This window comes from Anabrus simplex, chromosome 1 (genome assembly GCF_040414725.1).
Source record: "Anabrus simplex isolate iqAnaSimp1 chromosome 1, ASM4041472v1, whole genome shotgun sequence".
NCBI lineage: Eukaryota > Metazoa > Arthropoda > Insecta > Orthoptera > Tettigoniidae > Anabrus > Anabrus simplex.
In genome coordinates, this window is record NC_090265.1 from 36,027,480 (window position 1) to 36,051,583 (window position 24,104).

Sequence of the window (24,104 nt, forward strand, 5' to 3'; positions counted from 1 at the left end):
GTGGTGAGAGCCCATCTCCCTGCTGTAGTCCAGTATTAATTTCAAATGTCTCAGATGTTTCACCCCTAAACTTCACTTGTATTTTGGTGTTAGTGAGAGTCAATTTTATCATGTTTATTAATTTGGGGTGTAGTCCAAGGTGTCTTAAAATTTTGAACAGAGATTCTCTATGGATGCAATTATAAGCTTTCTTGAAATCTGCAAATGTTATCAGCATATCTGTATTTCTTCTCCTGTTATAGTCCATTATCAACTTAAGACTCATGATCTGATCAGGACAGCTCCTCCAGGGTCTGAAACCTCCTTGATATTCTCCTAGTTCTTTCTCAAGTTGTAAACTTATCCTATTAAGGATGATTATTGAAAATATTTTGTATGTTATGTCGAGCAGCAAGATCCCCTGTAGTTATAGGGTCGGTTTTGTCTCCTTTTTTGTACAGTGGATGATTGAGGGTTGTTGTCCAGTGTTCTGGTAGTTCTTCTTTAATCCAGATAGAGGCAAGTTCATTATGAGACAACTAATGGAAAAGCATTGGGAGTACGGGAATGATATGGTGATGACATTCATTGATATTGAAAAGGCATATGACAGTGTCCCTAGGACGAAAGTTTGGGACAGTCTGGTGCAGAAAGGAATTGGACAGGGATTAATAAAAATGATCATGGCATTGTATAAGGAATGTTGTTGCAAACACAAGTTGGCAGGACAAGTTGGTTCAAAATAACTAGTGGGCTGAGACAGGGAAGTGTTCTATCACCAATCCTGTTTACAATAGTAATGGATGACATCATGAGAACAGCAAAAGCAGCATATGGAGGAAGAGAAATGAACATGATGTTATTTGCAGATGATATTGTGATTTGGGGAGAAGACGACGGGAAGGTTCAAGAACAGTTGAATGTGGTGAATGGGAAGATTGAAGAATGTGGATTGAAAATAAGTGTAGAAAAGAGTAAAACTCTTGTTATGACTATAGAGGGGAGAAAGAAGGGAAAGGTCAGATTAGACTTGCAGACAAGTCCCTGGAAGTAGTGGAAACGTTTAAATACCTGGGGAGTGAATTAATGGAGAATGCTCGACTGGATGCTGAGATTAGTAAAAGGATTCAAGCTGGAAGTTGTTTCTATCATAGTGTAAGAAATATGTTATGGGACAAAGATGTGCCAATGGAAGCAAAGGATACTATGTACAAGATGTATTACGTACCCATAACAACTTACGGAGCAGAAACTTGGACAATGACAAAGAAGGATGAGAGTCGAATACAGGCAGCCGAAATGAAATTCTTGAGGAGTATGATACAGAAGAGTAGAAGAGACAAAATAAGGAATGAGAAAATCCGGGAAGAAATTGGAGTGGAAAAAATGAATGATAGAATAGAGAAGAGCCGACTAAGATGGTTTGGGCACATAAAGCGAATGAGCGACGAAAGAATGCCAAAAAAGATGACGGAAATGCAAATTCAAGGAAGGAGAGGCCGTGGACGACCACGATTGAGATGGAAGGATACCATCCAACGCAGCATTATAGAAAGAAACCTGGACTGGGACACAGTGTTGGAAGAGAAGTGGTGGAAAGACCGAAGGAAGTGGAGAGGAACCATATTTGCCCCTACCCGGCTACAGCTGGATAAAGGGAAATGATGATGATGATGATGAGAGGCAAGTTGTTGGAGGGCAACTTTTGCTGATGTTCCTGCATATTTCCAGATTTCCGCAAGGGTCTGATCTTCTCCTGGCGCTTTGTAGTTTTTTAATTTATTCGAGCTTGGTAGACTTCCTTTATTGTGTGGGCATTTATGTTCTCTGGTGGTGTTTTTATCGGGTCGTTGGTGTCCAAATGAAGGAGTTCTGTAGGTTCCTCACAATTTAAAAGCTTGTTGAAATATTTAGCCAGAATTTTTTGCATTGTCTTTATTGTTATGAGCCAGCTTACCATTTTCATCCTTCTTCAGTAGGGTCGGGGGTTCATATTTTTGGAGCTGCTTTCTGAAGGTTTTGTAGTAGTCCCTTGATTTTTATTGAATTGTTCTTCAATTAACTGCAGTGTGTCCTTATGATGTCTTTTTATTCTTTTTAAGATTTGGGTAGTTTCTTTTCTGTTTTACTAGATTTTGATAGGATATTTCTGTTTTTTGGGACTGATGTAATAGCCATGCCTGATGTCTTTTCTCCACTGTTTCATCACATTCACTGTTCCACCATTGGTGTTTTTTACGTGGTTTAATTGGAGCCAGGTCTTCTGCAATTTGTTTAAGGTTGTGTACTATGTCTTCAAGTTTATCTGTGATTTTTATTTTTTCAGTTGCTTTCTGGTAATTTTTGTTGTTGATTAGCTGGGTAGGATCTATTTTTCTTTTAGTTTTAAGGGCTTGTTTTTGCTGTCTCCTCTGGGGAGTGAGTTTAATTTTAACTACGTAGTGATCTGAACCTGTGTCTGTTCCTCGGAGGACTTTGACGTTATAGATCTCTTTGTGGTGGTATTTGTCCATGCAGATGTGATCCAGTTGCCATTCTCCTTTAGTGTAGTCAGGGTGTTTCCATGTTTTGAGTTTTTGAGGTTTCCTCTTAAGACATGTAGACTTTGAGACTGAATTATGGTTTCTACACAGGTCAACTAGTCTCTCTCTATTTTTTTAAATTTGTTTTCTTGTGTGCTGGCCATTTACTGATGATGTCACGGTATTTTCTTTCTCTGCCTAGTTGAGCGTTGAAGTCGCCTATTAATAATTTTACATGGTGTTTGGGGTCCAAGATTCTTCTTTCCTCATGGTCATTTGAGGAGCTGTTTTTATCATTAGTGGGAGCATGGGCATTTATTATAGTATAGATTTTATTAGATGCCTTTAAGGTGAACGTTGAGAGTCGTGGAGACTGTGATTTGAATTCTTGAACATTCATATATTATTCAAGGTTAATATAAACTTATTGTACACTCTATTTACACTTTTTTACAGTAGGCCTGTGATATGGTTTTGTAAAATATTGCTGTTTTGAGAAGACTGTCCTATGAGCAATACATTTTTATTTCACGCTTTTGTATTATTCCCATCAACAACATTAACTCAATAAACTGCCAAATGAAATGGCTTCCGTTGGTACAGATTTATTCAAAACATTGGCTACCTGCATGTAAACTACAAAGCAATGTGATCCAAGCCAGAAAATTTGTTTTTGTGTTAATAAAAAGATTTTACTCTTAGCTGTTCCTTTCTCTGCTTTTAAACCGTGCAAACTTAACCTACTGTATATTTTGGAAGTTGAAAATTAAGGGGTGAAAGGGAGTTGTTGGTAAGGTTGGGTTGTTGTGCAAATGCTATTCATGTACTCTCATCAAGAATACATATTGTGCATTAGTAATGCATGGGAATATCAGGTATGGTATTTCACTTGTACACTTATAGATATAAAATCTGAGCGGACTCATCCTTTGTATAATCATCACAAAACTTGGTATACTTCATCCCATGCTATGACCTTTCTTGACTTACTCTTTAATATATTTATAAGTCATGACAACTGTTATATTGTTTGAACATGGCAGCATGGAAAGGCGGTATTACATTGGAAACCCTATGGCACACACTACTGAAGGCTACTAATAGATTGCATCTCTGGGTACAGGTGGCTAGGTTGCTGTGCCCGACAGTTCAGTGTTCAAGTCATGCTCCAAAATGGATGCATATAAAATGACATCCATGAAATCGCAGTTCATCCTAGTAGAATGCCCATCAGCAACATTCAGAGGTTTGAGAAGCTGCACTGTGGGACAAACGCCATGCAGCTTGTGCACTGTACAACAATGGTGGCGAGAAGTCAAGGACACCCTCCCTGTTTACCAGATCTCAGTCCATGTGACTTTGATCTTGTTCCAGAACTGAAGAAGCTGTTGCGTGGGATGCGCTTTGTAGGCTTATTGGCATATTGTAGGCGGGTAGTATAAATTGGTATAACCAACACAGAAGATGATATTGAACACTTTCCTTATCATTGGCAACAAAGTATTATGCCCTAGAAGACTATTTTGAAGGACATTAGCTGTTTATTTTCATGTTGTGCAAGAAAATGCAACACTGCATTCTACATCCATATCTTTTGATTGCCCTCTTGCTGTTAGCTCCTGTATCCTGCCCCCATTTGATGCAATCATTGAGATGCACATTGCTTTGTCCTTCCAACGCATATCGTAGACATTCCGTGCTGCAGTCTATCAGACGATATCACACTTATGAAGCAACCCCATACATATTTTGTCAATAAACTTGTGTAATGTTAGGAATTGTTTAGGCTGTTAACAACGTTAATATAACAGGGCTGTGTGTACGAGTTTTTTATTTATGTCTGTGATTTATATACTTGCAGATAGCAGTTCTGGCCAAACATCACGGTGTACCTTTTTATGTAGCTGCCCCGATGACCTCCATTGACTTCAGTATCCCTAGCGGTGACCACATAGTGATTGAAGAGCGCCCCGCTAGGGAGATGACTCACATAGGCGAACATCAGATAGCTGCAGCAGGTAATGTTCTTCCAAATTTACCTTCTTCGTTTCCTCATTTTCTGCTACTGTATGAGCATATTTATCATAGTTTGGGGTAAAAAGGTGACATATAAAGAAACACATTTATTGGATTTAAAAGAAATTCATTGAAGGTGGTTTCTTAAAATACTTACAACAATCTTCAGGCAGAAAGCGCAATGTCATAACAGCAAAAAATATACTCGCTATAGCGGATTGTCGTCGTATCAGATTTTTCGTAAACATGGGGTAAACCCTCATACAGTCAAAACTGGTTAAGACGTCCCTCTCTAGTGCATTTCTCTGGTTATTACGCCATTATTACAAAGTCCCAGAACGTGTTCTATTAAATACATGTTGAAGAAACCTGGATAGTACATTTACATCATTATTCAGTACTCCCACTATAAGAAATTTAAATTAGCATTCCCAGCTACGTTGCACGCACGACAGGCCGGCAACAACTGGCCTGGTTAAGGATTTGGTAGAGGACTTAATTTCACTGCCCTGAAGTGTGGTTGCTTATCGGCCTACAGCTGCAGGGAGCATCCATACCAAGTCGGTCTTATTCTCTTTGCGTCTGACGTGTTGTTGCTTAATTTTACGTCGGTGAGGCCTCTTTCAGAGAGTCTGGATTCGACCTGCTTCCGCGCTTATCGGCCGGCCTGCCTAGGCCGAAACTAAGAACTGATTGTTCAAATACAATCTTTCAGATGATGCAGAGTCAGAGAATTACCCCGCGGGGGAGAAATGTTTAAGCAGGCAGTCCATAGTGAGCCGCGGTCCCGTGCCCGCAGTTACTTTTTATTGGACATTTGTTTTTATGCATATCATCACACTCGGTGGATCAACCGTGCCCGCAACATAAGTACTGCGACCTGTATCAGAACCCGATAGTGTACCTATAAGAATGTAGAAATGCTCTCACCCATTGAACATATTTCTCATTTTCAATTTAAAAGTTATTCGTGTGTGGTTTTTTTTTTTTTTTTCCTGTGATTTACAGCGGTTGTTATGGAACCCGAAATAGACATTGAAAACTTGATAACTTTAATGTCGGATGTGGTCTTGTGTTATTGAGAAAGTGTCCTCAAAATTGTACCCATCTCCTTCTCTAACGAAATATGAAGGACACAGCATGCTTGAATTATTTTCGTATTAACTGTAGAAGGTAAACGAAGGCTGTGATGGTCCGTATTTATTACCCACACTGAAAAGCGTGTTGAAACTGATCTACTGGAAAGCACAGGGAGTTTTGCATCACTCGACCCGCTGTGTGTGTAACAGTCAGCAGAAGCGGGTGCATCCGCGCATACACACGGGCACGTTTTACTCCCACGCTGTCTGAAAGAGGCCTAAGTGACTTGTGTAACAATGTACGTGAATTAGGCCTATTGTACTTATGTGTATAACAACGTATGTACATAAATTTGGCCTACTGTAATTATGTATACAGCTGACATGTTGATGCCTAATTTTAGGTTCGTAAGTGAGTTGCAACTTATAAATCTAATTTTTTGTCCCGTATTGGCATCAACTCAACTACGGTTGGGTTGAATGGAGGATCCCACCTTCCAATACTTCCGCTTAAAATCTAATTACAGTATTAAAAAGTACACGTTCCATTCCTAATGTGGAATATATTCAGCTAAGAAACATACAAAAATTGGCATAAATAACAAACGCTATTGATGGTGATAAGATAAAATGTTCTTTCATGTTGGGTTAAAACCTCAACAAGTCATTGTTCGAGTTTTTGATAAAATCTGACGTAAAGGATCATCTTTCTTCAAAAGCTGGAGAAGTATGTACTTGTAGTGTCTTGAGGATAGACTTAAAAAGTAAAGTTGTAAATACGATGTTCGTGGGAAAGTCCTAAAGAATAACTGAAGTTGAGTTGATTTTTGGTTTTAAAGTTTTAACCCTTCGTGGGCGGCAATTTATGGCCGTAAGCAAAAAGGAAAATTAAAATATATGTAAAATTTTGGGAAATTTACTAAAACCATGAAAATATGCCTAAATATACCACATACCTTTTTTAGGAGTGGAATCCAAATTTGAAGCGGTTTGAAGGCAAATTAAAAATAGAAAATCATTTTTTCATTGGAAGAACGGCACAAGGCACACTCCACTTTATGATGTGACATTGGTTAATGTGAAGTACTCTGTGATCCGCTATTATGCAATCTACAGTAGAACCTCGATAATTCGAAATCAGTTAATTCAACATCTCACCTAATTCGAAGCAGCTCTCGTTCCCGGAAACATGAGGTTCAGTTTTGTATGTTATTTAAGTCGTTTAATTCGAAATGCGGATAATTCGTAATTCGAAGAACGTCGGTCCCTTTACCGAAATTCAGACTTTTAATTCGAAACTGCCTTTACATTTTTTAAAAAGGTAGTATTTTACAGAGTAATTTTAAATTCAAAATTTCTCCGCGTTATGAGAGAACGCATCTTCCGGAACGTGCAGGGGTAACTTTGACCACTTACGCCTACTTCGGTGTGTTTACAGTGTGCTTCATATCTGCTATGTTTGAGCAAAATCGTAATTATTTTGTATTCGGCGTTTTTAGGAAAGCCACAATATCACGTAGCAGGCAGCGTGCCGAGAGGTAGAATCCGCGAACACTGGCGATGCCGACTGTAGTTGGCGAAAAAGCGTGGCTTATAGCTGATGAAACTGCATTGTTTGTTTTATTTTTTTAAATGCTGAGGCCAAATGGACTTATGGTTTTAAAGGAGAGAATTGCCATCTGGCAAATGTACTGTGTTGCTATGCAGTGCAGGCTGCACAATGAAGCAAGAGAGTTCCTTCCCCTGTCATAGGCAAGTTCAAAAAGCCACGATGTTTTCAGGGCGTCGGGCACTTTCTATGCCAGTACAAGGCATCTAAAAATGCACAGTACAGTTAATCCAAAAGATAGAGTTTGAACAGGGGAGCCAGCGTAATTTTAATTCTTTGAGTCTTGTTTTTCTTTCGTTGCGTGAGGTTTTGTTTGTCATTGTTTTATACAAGAGCATTATTTGAATAATGTAAATGCACCTTGTTGGATAAATTTCTGAAATAGTGTTTTCCATGGCATTTGAAAAGTTTAAACTGAGAATCAAGGTGTTTGCATGCATTAATGGGTCTTTTAGGAAGTTGCATGGCGGGAAATCGTACAAGTACAGAATAGTCACTGTACTGTTGTTGTAATGTGGACGGAAGCGAGAGACTTTCTCCCCTCGTCATAGGAAAGTTCAATAAGCCGCGATGTTTTAAGGGCATCGGGTACATTCCGTGCAAGCACAAGGCATCTAAAATGCATACAGTACAGTAATCCAATGAATAAAGCACTTGCACAGGGGAGCCAGTATAGATTTCTCCTCGTCTTTGAATCATGTTTTCTTGCTTTTGATTTCATTGCGTGAGGTCATGTTTGCCGGTGAGTTGTCCAAGTGCATTATTTGAATACTGTAAATGCACCTTGTTGGATACATTATGCAAAGAGTTTTTTCCATGACATTTGACAGCTTTAAACTGTGAATCAAGGTTATTTGCATTCAGTAACGGGTCAGAATGTATTGACTCCACAAGGATTGGCATTTCTGAAGTACTGTTGGCGGTTAATTCTAAATCACTAATTCGAAGTCTGATTTTTGCGTCCCAACGACTGGGTGTTTGTGACGTCCTTAATCTTCCTTTCCTCGCACACAACATTCCATACTACCCCCATTCCAATTACACGCAGGTTCGTATAATATGGTGCCAGTAGGGGCAAAAGATACACACAAATAGCATTTATTAAAAAATTTTAAAAACCTACGCTGTACACAAATAATGCCCTGAATTTGTGTCAAGGTGATGGATCCTCAAGACTCCAAAAATTTCTTGTATGTCACGCAATGTTGAGTGATGCCAATTTCTCATTCTTTTTTTTTTTTTTTTTGTAGTCAGTGTTGCCTGTACTTTCCTTTTGTCCCCATGTAATTTATTTTCAGTGAGAATATCATCAAATATTTTGTCATCAAAAAATAGATGATAATATTCTACAGGGGGCGTATTAGTATCAAAGTGTGATGGTAATATTGGCCCTTGATCTTATTACGAATGGGAATAATATTTGTTGGCCCAGGGTTGCTATTACTCACGTACTGTCGCTATCTGTGTTGGCGTCACTTGTGTCGTTGCACTCAGACAAGCTGGAGAAAGAATTTTCGTCCTCAAACTCGCATGCACTAAAATCAGACACTTCTTCGACCGTATCATCCAATATTGACACTGTCTAACTGATCCATTTTCGCAATGCCATTTAACGGCAAACCACGAAAATACGTAAGATGTACGCACAAGAGAAAACTGCGGCGTGCAACGTGTGTCTTACGTAACTCCCACAAAGGGGAGAACAAACTCAACAAGATACTGCGGGGATTTCCCTCACTGGAGGAATTGAGAGAACAGTTCCTGCAATCTCCGAGCATATTTGGGTAGCACCTCGGCTAATAAACCCACGATTTTCGAGCGGAACATATGTTTCTGCCCGGAGCGTAAGAAAAGTCTACCATATACGTATGTCGAGTCATAAGTCATGGCAACTGGTTTTTTTCTCGCGAACAGGAGACAGCACGGAAAATCTAAGATATGCATTTGGAAACGTACGGTATGTACTTGTGTATGATGCCACTAGATAGTGTATGTAAACAACAGTGTGGGTCTAAGCATACCTCCAATTTCAGTGTGTGAGTGAGAGCATCACAGAAGGGAAGTCAACAAGCAGGAGCAACGATCGTATATTAAAATAGCAGTTCTCTGTGGCAGAAATGCATGCCAATGCCATGCAAAGCTGTGGGAAGCCGTAGGTGTGCACGCCGTGCTCTATAGAACAGTGGCGAGGTGGGTGGACAATGGTTTGCTGACAAAGAGGACATCGTAACAGCATTTCGGAGGGAGGTGTCACACGTTAGCGATACACATGCAGCGAATGGTATTCAGCCCACCGCTGGCAACGCATAGTGGAAGCCTTGAGGGGTGATTATTTCGAAGGTCTGTAACCAGTGGAGACCTGTCCTTTGTACGTAGTCTTGTGTATTCGCTGTCTGCAGCATAATAAAACAGTGTTTACCAATGGCCTATGTTCTGTCACTGTCTTACAAGAATCTCCTGAAGTCGGAAATAGATTACAGTAGAACCTCGATTATATGTTTCCGGAAACTACGTTTTCCCGTATTATTCATTCAAATTATGTGGTCCCGTGAGCGTCCTAATTAAATCGTGTTGTAAAAATCCTGCATTATCCGTTCCTCGAAGAAACGATTTTCCGGATCAACCATCCAGAAATTTGACTCCCATCAATGCTTAATCCTCGATCACACGTTTTTCAGGAAGCTGTATCTCACGAAAGGACGGCTACGGCGTATGTACGGATCTTGGTGTTAACATCCTGTCATTGCAGTAATTTGAGGAAGTACTGTACCGTAGTGGAAAAGCGATCAGCGGTGAACTTGCATAAGGGTCCATCTTAGCATCACATTCAGGTGGTATTGTTTAGAGAATCTTTGGAAATCATAAAGCAGAGTGTGTCCACGTGCATTTCAGCAGCTCTACTTGAAAACAGAATGAGTTTCGTCAAATGTTCGTACTTGCAAAACCTCTACTGTACATTATGTTCAGGGTTACATTTTTTTTTCTTCTTTTCTTTCCGAGTGTATCGCTGAGCAGGTTTTCGGCACTTCCCTCAGGGCAATGTATAATCACTGGGCTTTCAGGCAGGAATCGAAACTGCTCCTTCTTAGGGAACACAGATTTAGTATTTTAATATTATTGTATACGATTATATTATCGAGACCAGAATAGATGTTGCACTTTACATACTGTACATAGAGTCATGGGAGGTTTTGGGATTGCCTGTTACTGTTTTGGTCCTAATATAAGACTTTCATGTTTTTGTGTTAAAATGTTATAAAAACTGCAGTCTTTTTTTGTGCACGTTACATTTAAAAACTTTTTATCATTTCGCAATCGTACCGACTTATGCAGCGAGCACACTTTACAGCTGAGTCAAGGTCGCGAATAACCGTAATTTCGGAAGTGTTAACCCATTGTCATGCAAATATTTTCCTTGAGAAATGTACCTTCGAATGCCATTATTTTTTCTACATGTTATAGATGCTAAAATGGTTACAAAAGCATACTGCATCAAACTAACAACATTTTGGGTTAGTTTAACTACAATTAACTGAAGTCTTTTAAGGTATGGTTCACCTTGAAATATCCATCCACGTGGAGGGCAACTTTTTCATTTGTTGCACTCGAAGCAAGCTATCTTCCAGATTCCACGCCCAAAACAGACTTTACATCTCCTTGATTTGGCTGATTTACATGCTGTAGGAGCAATCGTTTCAGGAAAATGACCCCAGTGCTTTCCCGGTAGTCTAATGGGTGTGCTACCTTGAGTTAGACCTCCTATAGTGCATAATCAGGAAGGGTAACAACTTCCGGAATTTTATTTGCATATGCATTGGTTTCCTTGCAAATCCCTCCCAAAAAGTGTCTGTAAGGAACTGACTCATGTCATATTCTGTAGCATTATCATCCTGACTACAGTATTTAGCTCCCGAACAACTGCACACACATTGCCTTTCGGAAAATTACTGGCCAAACTCCATTTTCAATTGTTCGGTGCGGTGAAGTTATGTATGAAGTTATCTTCATCCTCACTATCACTTTCACAAGCGGAGTCACAGTTCTCAGACACACACTATCACTGCTAAAAGTACTATCAGATAATTCTGAGATCTTCATCACCACTGTCAAGCGGAAATTGCAGAATTCTTTGCTCTTCCTCCTTGCAATGTTTATACGTTATCTTTTTCCATGGTAGCATTCGTTTCATGAACAAGAGACCAATTTTAAAAGCACAATAAACATTCACAAAATAACCTTCGGATAATAACATTGGCATGTAAACATGCTAGAACTATCTAGGAACGTAATTCTAAAGTACAACATCACTATCGAAAGAAATCTGTAGTCAGACAGGCGTATTTCTGACTTGAGTACACGGGTACGGTTGTACCAGTCATTGTGTGTTAATGAATGTGAAACTCTTGACGGCTGTACCAGTCATTGTAGCGGAATGGGTTAATGTGTTGTGTTTTTTTGTTTTGTATTTTTTCTCTCTCTCTCTTTCCAATTTGTGATTAGTGACTGGCAGAATTGAACGAAGTTTTCAGAGGAAACTGACAAAGTTTTCCCAGTAAAACTGAATGTAAAGTTTTGAGATTTTTAAGTCGCGTACCGATAATTAATGTTTGAAGCTGCCCCCGCGGTAAATTGCTTGCCTCTCGTGCGGAGGGCCTGGGTTCGATTCCCGTCAGGTCAGGCATTTTTACCTGGATACGAGGGCTGGTTCCAGGTCCACTCATTCCACAGATCTGTTGTCCTTCTTCCAGCCCTAAAGCCATGTTGTTCCTCTTCTAAGATAGGCTCTAGTATATCCCTTACTCTGGCTTCAATGATCTCCAAAATGAAAACTACGTAAATAATAATACTAATAGATGTAAACAACTTCATAGCCACACCTCACAAATAATAATAATAATAATAAAAATCATCATCGAGCTCGATATTTCCATTATTTATCCATGGGTGAAAGAACATTGTTTCCAGTTTATACTAGTCCATTACACTTGCATCAATTTAGAAGGGGATGCTACTGGAGCTAATCTTTTGCTCTCAGCTTTTCATGAATTCCGCATTGCATTAAAAAATTGCTTAGTTCTTGGAGCTGAAATGCTCTGGTAATGGTAGGATTAAAGAATATTGTGGTAGGATGTTTGAAGCGGGAAAATAGTAAATCATCGTAGGCTGCTCTTGTCACCTAAGTAATATTGCTGCAGAGAAGGGTGCGGAGTACTTTCCTGTAAATGTAAATGAAAGTATAATTGATGTATTTTATTATCTGGAAATGAGTGCAAAGAGGAAAGAAAAGTTCAGAAAATGTCAAACTTTACACAGCACGGAGATCATTAAAATTCTGAAACATGTGTCTACTCGATGGTTATCACTAAGCTGTTTAGATAGGATTTTGCTGCAGTGGGACCCTTTGGTTACTTTATTTAGGAGCGAAATTCCAAGGATTCTCAGATGGGAACTTTGAAGACTTGCAAAATTCCTAAGCACACTCTAAGTGCAGATGTGTCTTGTTTGTCTGAAAAGGTGAAGCATTGTCATATTTCACCACACTCCTCAGTTAAAAGGAAAACCCAGTCATCAGTTTCACCAAAAAAAAAAAAAAAATTAAACTACTGATATCACTAAGAGCCATGCTTTGTCACGTGAGGAAATACTGTTCACGTTCCTTTCATCAAATTTACATAAATCTTTTTGCTTTTTTCTCTCAAGTTTTATGGATATCTTTGAGAATCCAAACATAACTCTTCAGTCAAGTATGCCGTACATCCACTTATTGAAGTCAATTTTGGAGGAACTATTCAAGAATGTGATGGCAAGGTTTGTGAAACCACACGTTACTAAAAGCTCCTTCCCTCTCCTTGATGTAGTTTATCATACTCCAGCAAATCAAAAGGATGATTGTGATCTGATGATAGGCATCCGTGCGTTTGTTTTGATGAACACTTTGAAGTCTGAGGAGAAATGCATGTTCTTTAAGTCTGTTAGAAAGAATTTCTCTTCATTTGACTCCATGGTACACAAATTTCTGTTCGTGGATGAAGTTTTAATTAATACAGAAGTTGAAATATTTCTGCTATAAGTAAGGCATAATGTTCTAGCCTTAGATTTTTCATTAATAAGTTTCTGAACATTATGACTAGTGAAACGGACCATTTAGGTAAAGAAACTGTTATTCTGCACTCTGTTCTGTTAATTTCAACTCAAAGAAACAGACCTAGCAAAAGGAAGAAATGATTTTCAGTGGACATTGGTAGGTCAGATGAAATCAACTGGAGTGATGCTTGCTATTTTATCAATTCCACATAACAATGGAAAATGTGAAAGGATTTTTAGCAGAGTTACACAGGCAAAAACACACTTCAGATTCTTGCTGTCTGAACAAACTTTGGAGAAGTTTTAACCTTAAAATCAGTTCAGCAAGGCAAGTGCTTTGAGCAATAATATAGTTCAGAGTTTTAAGAAGGCTAAGTTAGCTGTGGGTGTGTTGAACAAGTAGTCGTATGTGTTTAGTATGTTGAAGGATAAGACGTCACATGTTCCTGAAGTTCAGGTATGTCCAGTATTTAGTATTCACATATAAATAATGAAAAATATATATGTGGGCCCAATAGATTTGTTAATGTATAGAATTATAATGAATTAGTACATGTTCTGCCATCAGTGATGTCTTAATATGTCGCGATTCGCTGTCAAATTTCTCCTAATTTTTTACTTTTGAAATTTGACATGTCTGGTTTGTCCTTCACCTCTCCCTCTGCTATAGCCCTTAAACCCGGGTACTTTTTGCTGTCTAAATTTTGTGCCCCCTCCTCTACTTCTAACTCCCAATCGCCGCTACTGTAGCTAGCTGTAGCGCAGCAAGGGATCCGGTTGGTCTTAGCAAAATTAAACCAGACGCGAGAATGTATAATCTAACCTCAGAAATCAGTGATGCGCTCTGCCGTATCTTGAGGTGCATCGCATTCTTGCTTAATTTCAGTGTACAGTGGAACCTCGATTATCCGTTCCCGGAAAATACGTTTTCCCGGAATATGCGTTCAAATTAAGTGGTCCCGCGAGCATCGTAATTAAATCACGTTGTAAAAGTCCCGCATTATCCGTTCCTCGAAGAAACGATTTCCCGGATCAACCGTCCAGAAATTCCAGTCCCATCAACGCTAAATCCTCGATCAATCGTTTTTTAATACACTGTATCTCACAAAAGGACGGCTATGGCATATTTATGGATCTTGGCGTTAACGCCCCGTCACTGCGATAATTACAGCAAGTACTGTACCGGTACTGGAAAAGCGATCGGCGGTTACCTTGCATAAGGGACCATCTTAGCATCGCATTCGGGTGGTATTGTTTAGAGAATCTCGGAAAATCATAAAGCAGAGCGTGGCGACAACAATTGCAAGGAGACACGGCGCATTTCGACAGCTCTGCTTGAAGACGGAACGAGTTTCGTCAAATGTTCGCACTTATAAAATGTCCCTATTATGTCCAGTGTTAGATGTTTATATTTTTACTTTTTTCGATCGTACTGCCGAAGAGGTTTTTGGCACTTGGCTCAGGGCACTGCAGAGTAACTGGGCTTTCAGGCAGGAATCGAAACTGCTTCTTAACACAAATTCAGTATTTTTGATATTATCGTACATGATTGTTAGCGAGACCAAAACAGATGTTGCACCTTACATTAAAAAAAAAAAAAAAAAAGCCATGGGAGGTCTTGGAATTGCCTATTACTGTTTAGGTCCTAATGTAAGACTGGGAATTTTACGTTTTCGTGTTAAAATACCAAAAAACCGCAGTCGTTTTATTTGCGCACGTTACATTTTAAATGGTTGGTATAATTTCAAACTCGTACTGACATGTGCAGCGAGCGCGCTTTTCAGATGACCTCAAGGTCACGAATAACCGTAGTTTCTGAAGTTTTGATATTTCTTTTATCTTTCCAATTTGATTGGATTTGTGACGCGCAGAATTGAATATAATGCATTCGAGAACTTTTAAGAATTGATACTTACATTCGAAACCATGTTTTCGAGTTCAACATAACCTTTAAAAGTCGACGTAGGCCTAATTTGCGTGGTACGAGATTTCCAGAAACTGACTACGAACAGTATACCGGAGACCAAATTACAATGAAAGATTAAGAAATGAACGGATTTCGCATTCATTTTGGGTGCTTTCGTATCTAATGTGCTTTATTTTATTAGATGAGAGAATTAAAAACTACTTGTGGTCGATTGTCGTTTGGCTTGGCGTTATTAGATTTTTCGAAGAATTTGGCTAGCCTAATCAAAGTCGCTGAACTGAAAGAAGTTTTCACGGGAAACTGACGAAGATTCCCCTGTAAAACTGAATATAAAGTATCGAGATTTTGAACTCGCGTACCGGTAATTAATGCGGTTTCGTGGTCTAACATGCCCGCCTCTCATCCAGAGGCCCAAGTTCGATTGCGACCAGGTCAGACTATTTTACCTGGATATAAGTCTGATTCCAGGTCCACTCAGCCTACGTGATTACCTTTAATTGTGGAGCTATCTAATGGTGAGTTGGCGACCCCGATCTACAGAGCCAGGAATATCGGCCGAGAGGATTCGTCGCACTGACCATGCGCACCTCGTAATCTGGAGTCCTTCGGGCTGAGCAGCGGTCGCTTGGCAGGCAAAGTTCCACTGGGGCTGTAGTTTGGTTTGGTTTAGGAGTTTTGTAAGATTATAATGATACATATTTCATTTTTGTGATGTTTAGCCAAATTGTTGATGGTTTTCATTCATTCCCGGATTTTTCGTTTTCCCGTATTGTACGTTTTATTTTCATGGTCCCTCGAAAAACGGAGAATCGAGGTTTTACTGTAGAGTATTAAAATTAAGCGATCTTTTACTTGCCCTGTGTTTCTGACGAGTTAACTGGTATCGACCACACTATTTACGTATTTATTACAAAAACATGTTTTCATTTTTTATTTTATTTACGGAACGATAGTTGACGAATATTACTAATAGACTTCAACATCACCTTTGATAACAAGAGAGCTCGCATGTGCACACTGTGAGAAAACTATACCGTACCAAAGAGGATCGACTGCATTTTGTGTCAAATTTTCAAATGTTGCTGTTTTCTGATTCAAACAGCTTTACCTAACCTAACTTATCTTACTACGTGAATCATGAAAATATATTTCAAGCGCCAGTAGAGAAATGATAACCTTCTCGCTATAAATTTACATGATAATAGCCTTTCCAAAATCCAACCAAAGCGATAAAATATAAAACTAACCTCTGAAATCAATGACGCGCACTGCCATATCTTGAGGTGTTTCCCATTCTTACTTAATTGCAGTATTTAGCATTAAAATTAAGCGATTGTTTATTCGGCCTTTATTTTTAACAAGTTAACCATTGCTATCAGACATGTTATTTACGCATTTATTATGAAAACCTGTTCTCTTTCATTTCCATTTTTCTTCACGGAACAGCAGTCGATGGGTATTACTAATCTGACTCGGACATCGCCTTCGAATGTCTGCAAAAGAGCTCACTAGTGGGCATGGCAAGGAAGCAATACTGAAGATATTCGGTCGCATGCAATATAATTGCTGGGTGCATAAATATCGGTAGTGGAAAACGTCGCGCATGCTTAATTGCTCATAACGGATGGGTCAGTAATAGGGCTCTCGCTGTAACCGAAGGATAATACACGGTTTAAAATAGGAATTTTGAAGGGACAGGCAGACAGGTTCTCGCTATATGCCATACTCGTAAGAGCGGGCTACTACTGTACTTTTACTCAATTACTTTCCAACTCTACACATATTATTATTCAGTTTTAGCCTGTGATGTTGAGTGTACAGAAATCTTGCATGCACAATCACAGTTCAGAACTGCATTTGCGAAGCCTCAGGTATACAAGTGACGAGTTCTTTCGTGAAGGTTGGGCAGTACCTTCTTATCTCATTCACACACGTCATCCCGGAACCAGCATTACACTGCAGAGCCTTTTGAAAGTCATGACCTTTCACGATGGCACAGAAATAACTGTTTGTAAAATTAGTGTAAAAAGGTGTATAAGTAGTGAAATTTCTGAAAGATGCAAAATTTCAGTTCTTAACATCCTACTTCTTCATGGTAATGCTAGGTCTTACACTGCTGCTGGTGATAAAGCCAGATTTGGAAGAAATGCACTAGACAGCAGCTCTGGATCATTCCTGATTTGTTACCATATAGCTGTTTATTTTCCAATGACAAAGATGTGCAATTGGCTGCATAATGTGGAAGAAATCTAGGAACTATAGTGGAGAGTCATTAGAAAAATGGTTTTGTGTGTGTTATGATATACATAAATATAATGAAGCATTTAAAAAAGTCTCATTTATATTTTATCTGTCCTCATATTAATTTCCTTAGTAAGTTTTGCATTTTACAAATCATGTGTCTGTGTGTTAAATATATTCTTTTTTAATTTTGTCTCTTATGATTTTTAGGCATTAATTGTTGGAATCCAGCCTTTGATGTGACTCCTGCCCATTTGATAACTGGCATAATTACAGAGAAAGGTGTCTTCCTTCCCAAAGAGCTGGCTCAGAAGAGGCTTGATGATACTAATGGCAACAGATGATGATGCCGTGCTGTGTGCTTTGGATTGTTACAACTATCTTAAGTAGTTATTACTGTTGTCCAAGGAAAGAACATCCGTGAAACAAATGAATCTCCTCTGCAACCTAACTTGCATGTATCCAAGCCACAACAACCAACTTGAAAAGTGATTTAGGAATCGTGTGACTAGCATTTTTAGTAGTAGAACTTGGTTATTTTTTTTTTAAAAAGAGAGGGATTTAAATATGATTTGAATTAAATGGTATCACACACCAGTACTTACCTGAATATTGAATTTGTAATGATCCCTACTTTTTCAGTGGTTCCTTGAGTTGCAATGGCAGCAGAATCTGGCAGAACAATAATAGACCATAAAACTTTATGGGGTTTTCATAGAGAAACATGCAGCATTTGTGAACATTACAAAATACACTTAACAATTCAAGTGAATCAGGCTGGCCTCAGTGCTGTTGTGAAAAACAAGTATCCTGACCCTGCACACTGTACTCAGAACAGTTTACTGTAACCAAAAGCGGTGTTCATTTCCTTATTAGTTTTGGGTCGGTAGCAAAGCCTATTCATTACCGCTTAATCCATCTGCCAGTGATTGATGTTTTACCAAGTGTCCCAATGCTTCACCTTCTAAGCCTTCAGTAGAATGTCTCATTTGATCAGCTGATAGCTGTTATTCAAATCCACATGGAGTTCTGCATTTAGACCTAACGAGTGGATTTTCCTGGTTATTAAAACTTGAGTTTGCTACCCGGAAGACTATTCAAGGAACTTAACCCTCGGGCAGCCGAGAGCTTCAACTTCTTCTTAGATTAACCACTACCATTCTGTTTTCCAGCATCAGGAGGATTCTACAGTACTTTTCTCTTCCACCAAGGCAGTGCTTCGTAATGCTTAAACATAAATTTTCAAAAATATGCAAATTCTAATATGGTATTTTTACTTTGAATTAAATTATGTAATATTCAAATTTAAATGAATTTTTAACATTGTGTTGTATAGGATTGTCAAGGGACCCTGAGACAAGTTTGGATTATACACAAATTTAAAAATAAAAATGTTTGAATTAACTTAGTTCTACTGTAATACGAATTAGTGATTTGTAAACTGCTTATTAAAAGCTAAATTAAAATTGCTGATTAGTTCAGAGTTTGAGAAATTCTTTAGTCATTGGCAACAAAACTGTCAGTGTCACTGTCTTCATTTATATTTTCAATTATCGACTCGGTGACCTCGAAGCAATGCATCGCGGTCCCAGTATTGTTTTTCTACAGTTTCCATATGACAAATAGCCTTCTCGTCTTGTGGCATTATGAATTCAGTATCCTAGTTGGTTAAATTCTTTACCTGCAATGAAGACATATCTCCTAACACTTTATTTTGATTTTGCGTGGAGTTTTCCCGGAGTATGATGTGACTGAGAGCGTGAAGAGTCACTTTCTCGTGATTAACATCTGATGGATTTAACTGTTTCTATACACTTGCATGTTTTGCAGCTCCTTTTGTTGCATGGACAAATAGCAGAAACAGCAGTTTCTCTCGGGTCATCTTCTTACACTTTAATATTATTAATAATAATGCCGGGCTGAGTGGCTCAGACGGTTGAGGCCCTGGCCTTCTCACCCCAACTTGGCAGGTTTGATCCTGGTTCAGTCTGGTGCTATTTGAAGGTACTCAAATTTGTCAGCCTCATGTCAGTAGATTTACTGACAAGTAAAAGAACTCCTGTGGGACAAAATTCCAGCAACTCTGCATCTCTGAAAATCATAAAAGTAGTTAATGGGACATAAATACAAATGCTGTTATACATACATCTCTATTATTTATGCCTTTCAGCGTTCAGTCTGCAAACCTCTGTGAATTTACTAATCGCCGCCACAGTCCTCTGTATGTAACTAGTTCTGCGGCCTTGTTTACTTCTACATGTCTTATATTTAAATCGTTGGAAACTGAGTCTAACCATCGTCATCTTGGTCTCCCTCTGTCCCTCTTACCCTCTATAACATAGTCCATTATTTTCCTAGGTAACCTGTCCTCTATTCGCCTCACATGACCCCACCACCGAAGCCGGTTTATGCATACAGCTTTATCCATTGAGTTCATTTCTAACTTAGCCTTTATTTCCCTACCATTATTTCCACCTGTTTGTGCCAACAATCTTCCTTGCTACTTTCATGTCTGTGACTTCTAACTTTCACTCTCATAAAACAAAGTTGGTCTGAAAACAGACAGATGTAAAGAGAGTTCAGTCTGGGAGTTGACTTCCTTCTTACAGAATACTGTTGATTGCAACTACGAGCTCACTGCACCTTGAATCAATCGTGCTTATTATACTACCATCCTGGGAGAATACACATCCCAAATACTTGCAATTCTCTACCTGTTCCAGCTTTGTATTCCCAATCGAACATTCAGTTCTCTTGGATTTCTTACCTGCTGACACCAGTTGTCTCAGAAAGACTAATTTTCATACCATACTCATTGCACCTATTTTCAGGTTGCTATTTTCAGGTTTGTGGTACAATCTGCCATTAAGACCAGATCATCAGCATAGGCCAGACTTCTTACTACATTTTCACCTAACTGAATCCATCGTTACCACTTATAACACCTTTCAGCAGATGATCCATGTAAACTACAGTATGAACAATAGAGATGAAAGGTAACAGCCTTGTCTAACTCCTGAACCAAGAACTCATTCAGTCAATTCTCACTGCAGCCCAATTGTCAACATAAATGCTTTTGATTGATTTTAACAAACTACCCTTAATTCCATAGTTCCTCAGTATGGCAAACATCTTTTCCCTCGGTACTCTGTCATATACATTCTCTAGATCTATGAAACATAAACATAACTGTCTATTACTCTTGTAGCATTTTTCAGCTACCTGCCGCATCCTGAAAATCTGATCCTGACAGCCCCCCTGTGGTCTGGTCTGAATCCACACTAGTTTTCATCCAACTTCCTAACCATTAATCGCATCCTCCCGCCTAACATGCCAGTGAGCATGTTGCCTGGTATGCTGATTAATGAGATACGTCGATAGTTTATGCAATCCTTCCTGTTCCCTTGCTTATAGATAGGTTCAATTACTGCTTTTGTCCAATCTGAAGGTACCTTACTTAACACTCCATGCTAATCTTATTATTCTTTGAAGCCATTTTATCCCTGCCTTTCCACTATACTTCACCATTTCAGGTCTAATTTCATCTATTCCTGCTGCTTTATGACAATGGAGTTTGTTTACCATCCTTTCCACTTCATCAAGTATAATTTCACCAACATCATTGTTCTCCTCCCCATGAGTTTGATTGTTTGCGACATCACAAGGAAGATACCCTTTTACGTTGAAGAGATTTTCAAAATATTCCTTCCACCTCTCCAGTAATTCCGTGGAATCTGAGTTCATCTGATTTACCCAGAACACTATTCATTTCCTCTTTCCCCTCCCTTCCTAAAATTCTTCCTTACTGTGCATAAAGGTTTCCCTGCTGCTTGACCTAGCCTTTCCTAGTTAAAACTCAAATCTTCCCAAGACTTCCTCTTGGATTCAACAACTGTTTGTTTCGCTCTGTGTCTTTCCTCTACATACAATTCCTTGTCTGCATTAGGCCTTATTTGGAGCCATTTCCGATACGTTGTCTTTTACATTTCAAAGCTGCTCTCACTTTATCATTCCACCAAGATGTTCACTTTATCCCATCCGTGCACACAGTTGTTCCTAGATATTCCCTTGCTATTTCTACTACAGCATCCCTGTATAGTACGATTTACGAACTTCATCGTATTGATACAGTTAAAACTAAGAAATAATGTTAGGTTTTGGGTGGACCAAAACCTAACCTTGTTTCTTAGCATCCCTGTATGCCACCCATTCTCTTTCTATATCCTGATCCTGCTTACTGTCCACTGTTTGGAACTTTTCACTGATCATATCCATCTAATTCTGTCTAGTTTCCTCGCTTTCAAGATTTTCTACCCTTATCCGTCTAGGTAGATTTCACTTTCTGTATCCTATGCCTAGAGATACTCAGTTCACTACATATCAGATAGTGGTCTGTATCATCAAAATATCCCTAGAATACCTGCACATTCCTGACAGATTTCCTGAATTCAAGGTCAGTTATGAAGTATATTATGGATCTGATGCCCCTACATTCCCATGTGCAACGGTGAATAGCCTTATGCTTGAAGAATGTATTTGTAACTGCTAATCCCATACTAACACAGAAGTCCAGTAAATGCTTCCACATCTCCCCTACATTTACCAGTCACCCTTTCGTATCCTTTGTTCTATTTCCAACTCTTGCATTGAAATTGCCAATTAGCACTATTCTATCCTTGCTTTTGACCCTGGCTATGATGTCGCTCAGTGCTTCATAAAACTTGTCAACTTCATCCTCATCTGCACCTCACATGGTGAATATACTGAGACAGTTCTTGTCCTAATTCCTCCAACCACCAAATCTACCCACATAATTAATTAGCTCATTTTCATGCCTAACAGGAACAATGTGTGCAGTAGTATTCCTGATGAAGAGTCGTATCCCACACTCTGCCCTTCCCTTTTTAACACATGTCAAGTATACTTTTATAATCTCCTATATCTTCCTCCTTATCTGCCTTTACTCGAATTGCATTAACTCCTAATGCATCCAGACACATCCTCATTGCTGACTCGGCCAGTTCTACTTTCTGTCTTCCATAAGCCCCATTAATACTGATAGCTCCCAGTCAAATTCCATTTCATTCTCCAAGCTGTTTCCAAGGAGTTCCTCGCCTGTCAAATGGGGGTGGGACTCTGTTACTCCCATAGGTCCGAGGCTTGCTTAAAACATTCTGAGCGTGCTAGAGAAAAATTCTGTGAAACAGTATGCTACCCTTACTTACATATAGTCCAGGTGAGGATCTCTCCTCTAACGGGTTAGGGACCACGGTGGATTGCATAATCCTAGCTGCCTGAGCACAAGGAGGGCGATGATTCGGAATATGTCCGAGATGCCCACTCCCATTCCATAGCTGCTGGTATCCTGTCTTTCAGGACCACTTACTAGGCCACTCAGCCGTTGGCCATGGTTTATGTACTAGGATATGATTACAGTTACACACACCATGAACCACTATTATTATTATTATTATTGTTATTATTAATAATCATCTCTAGTACAGTTTATACCCACTGGCTGGGTCTGTTTGGATTCTAGCTGTCTCTCATTTTTCCAGTCTTCTCTTTTCTCAAGGCAATCCTGTCAGTCTTCCTCCTGCTATGTACTTTGGTCATTTAACATGTTCATACAATGTTAGTTGATATTTCTCTATTCTGTCGTGTTAAAATTCCTCATTCAGTACTTCCCTCAGCTTCTCTGTTCTCAGCCTGTCTCTTCTTTTAGTTCCTGCTCTGTTCCTCAAGAATCATATTACCTTCCGACCCTCACTATGGATAATTGTTCCTTGTTTTACAATCACAGTAAGCATTTAACTTATGCTAATTGTGTAGTGCACTCTGTACAAGAAATCTTGATACTGTGTGAACAGAATGTTTAACGTGGGTAGTACAATAATGACTGCATCACCAATGAACATCACAGAGCCTAGTAAGCAAGACACTTGCCCCTCCTGCCGCACTATACCAAACAACTCCCAACGAGGATGTTCATTCGTTGGGACAACAGTACAAGACCAATTTTGAGATATCCCATATACTTCGGATGTGATGCCCTCAAAGAAGTTTCAGTTTAAAGACATTCTCCATTTACTTCATTCCAATAATTCATAATGTATTAATTTTATATACAGTTTCTGGCATAATGTAGACTAGTAAAACTCTGTAGTTGCTCCAAAATGACATGGTCTTCCATTGTGAACGCAGTACTTTAAAATTGAAAACTACATCATGAATGTTTAAAATTTTATTACCATATGATATTTTAGTGAACTGCATTTTTTGCTCATATTTGAAATTCTAAAATAAGGGAGGTGATTGTATTCAATTGGAAAGAGATTTGTAATAAATTTGCATTGTTTTTGTTTTTCTACATGTCATTGAGTAAAGCCTGCACCTTTTTTCATTTTTGTGACGTGGAGGTAATTAGAGCTTTGATAATCCAAACTATTTGATGTTCAGCCCTGTTCGGAGTATAGATTTGTTCGGACTTTTGAACATAGAGCAGAAACTCAGAAAAACTAATTATTTATTACATACTGTATTACAGACAACATTAGATAGATTTAAATTTTTTTTTTTTTAAATTGTTACTTAACTCCGCTTTTTTGCAGCCAAGTCTCTAACTTGTTGTGGACAGGGAAGCTGTG

The 24,104-nt window shown here is 38.9% G+C and overlaps 1 protein-coding gene across 1 annotated transcript in view; it reads left to right on the top strand.

Annotated features, from left to right (window-relative positions):
- LOC136860589 (methylthioribose-1-phosphate isomerase) overlaps positions 1–23,821 on the top strand; it is a 67,496-nt gene extending 43,675 nt beyond the window's left edge. Inside the window, exons 5-6 of the mRNA XM_067138766.2 lie at positions 4,363–4,519; positions 17,668–23,821. Of these exons, the coding sequence (XP_066994867.1) occupies positions 4,363–4,519; positions 17,668–17,801 (291 nt within the window). The 3' untranslated portion in view covers positions 17,802–23,821. The remainder of the gene's footprint in view (positions 1–4,362; positions 4,520–17,667) is intronic.
- Positions 23,822–24,104: the final 283 nt, after the last annotated feature.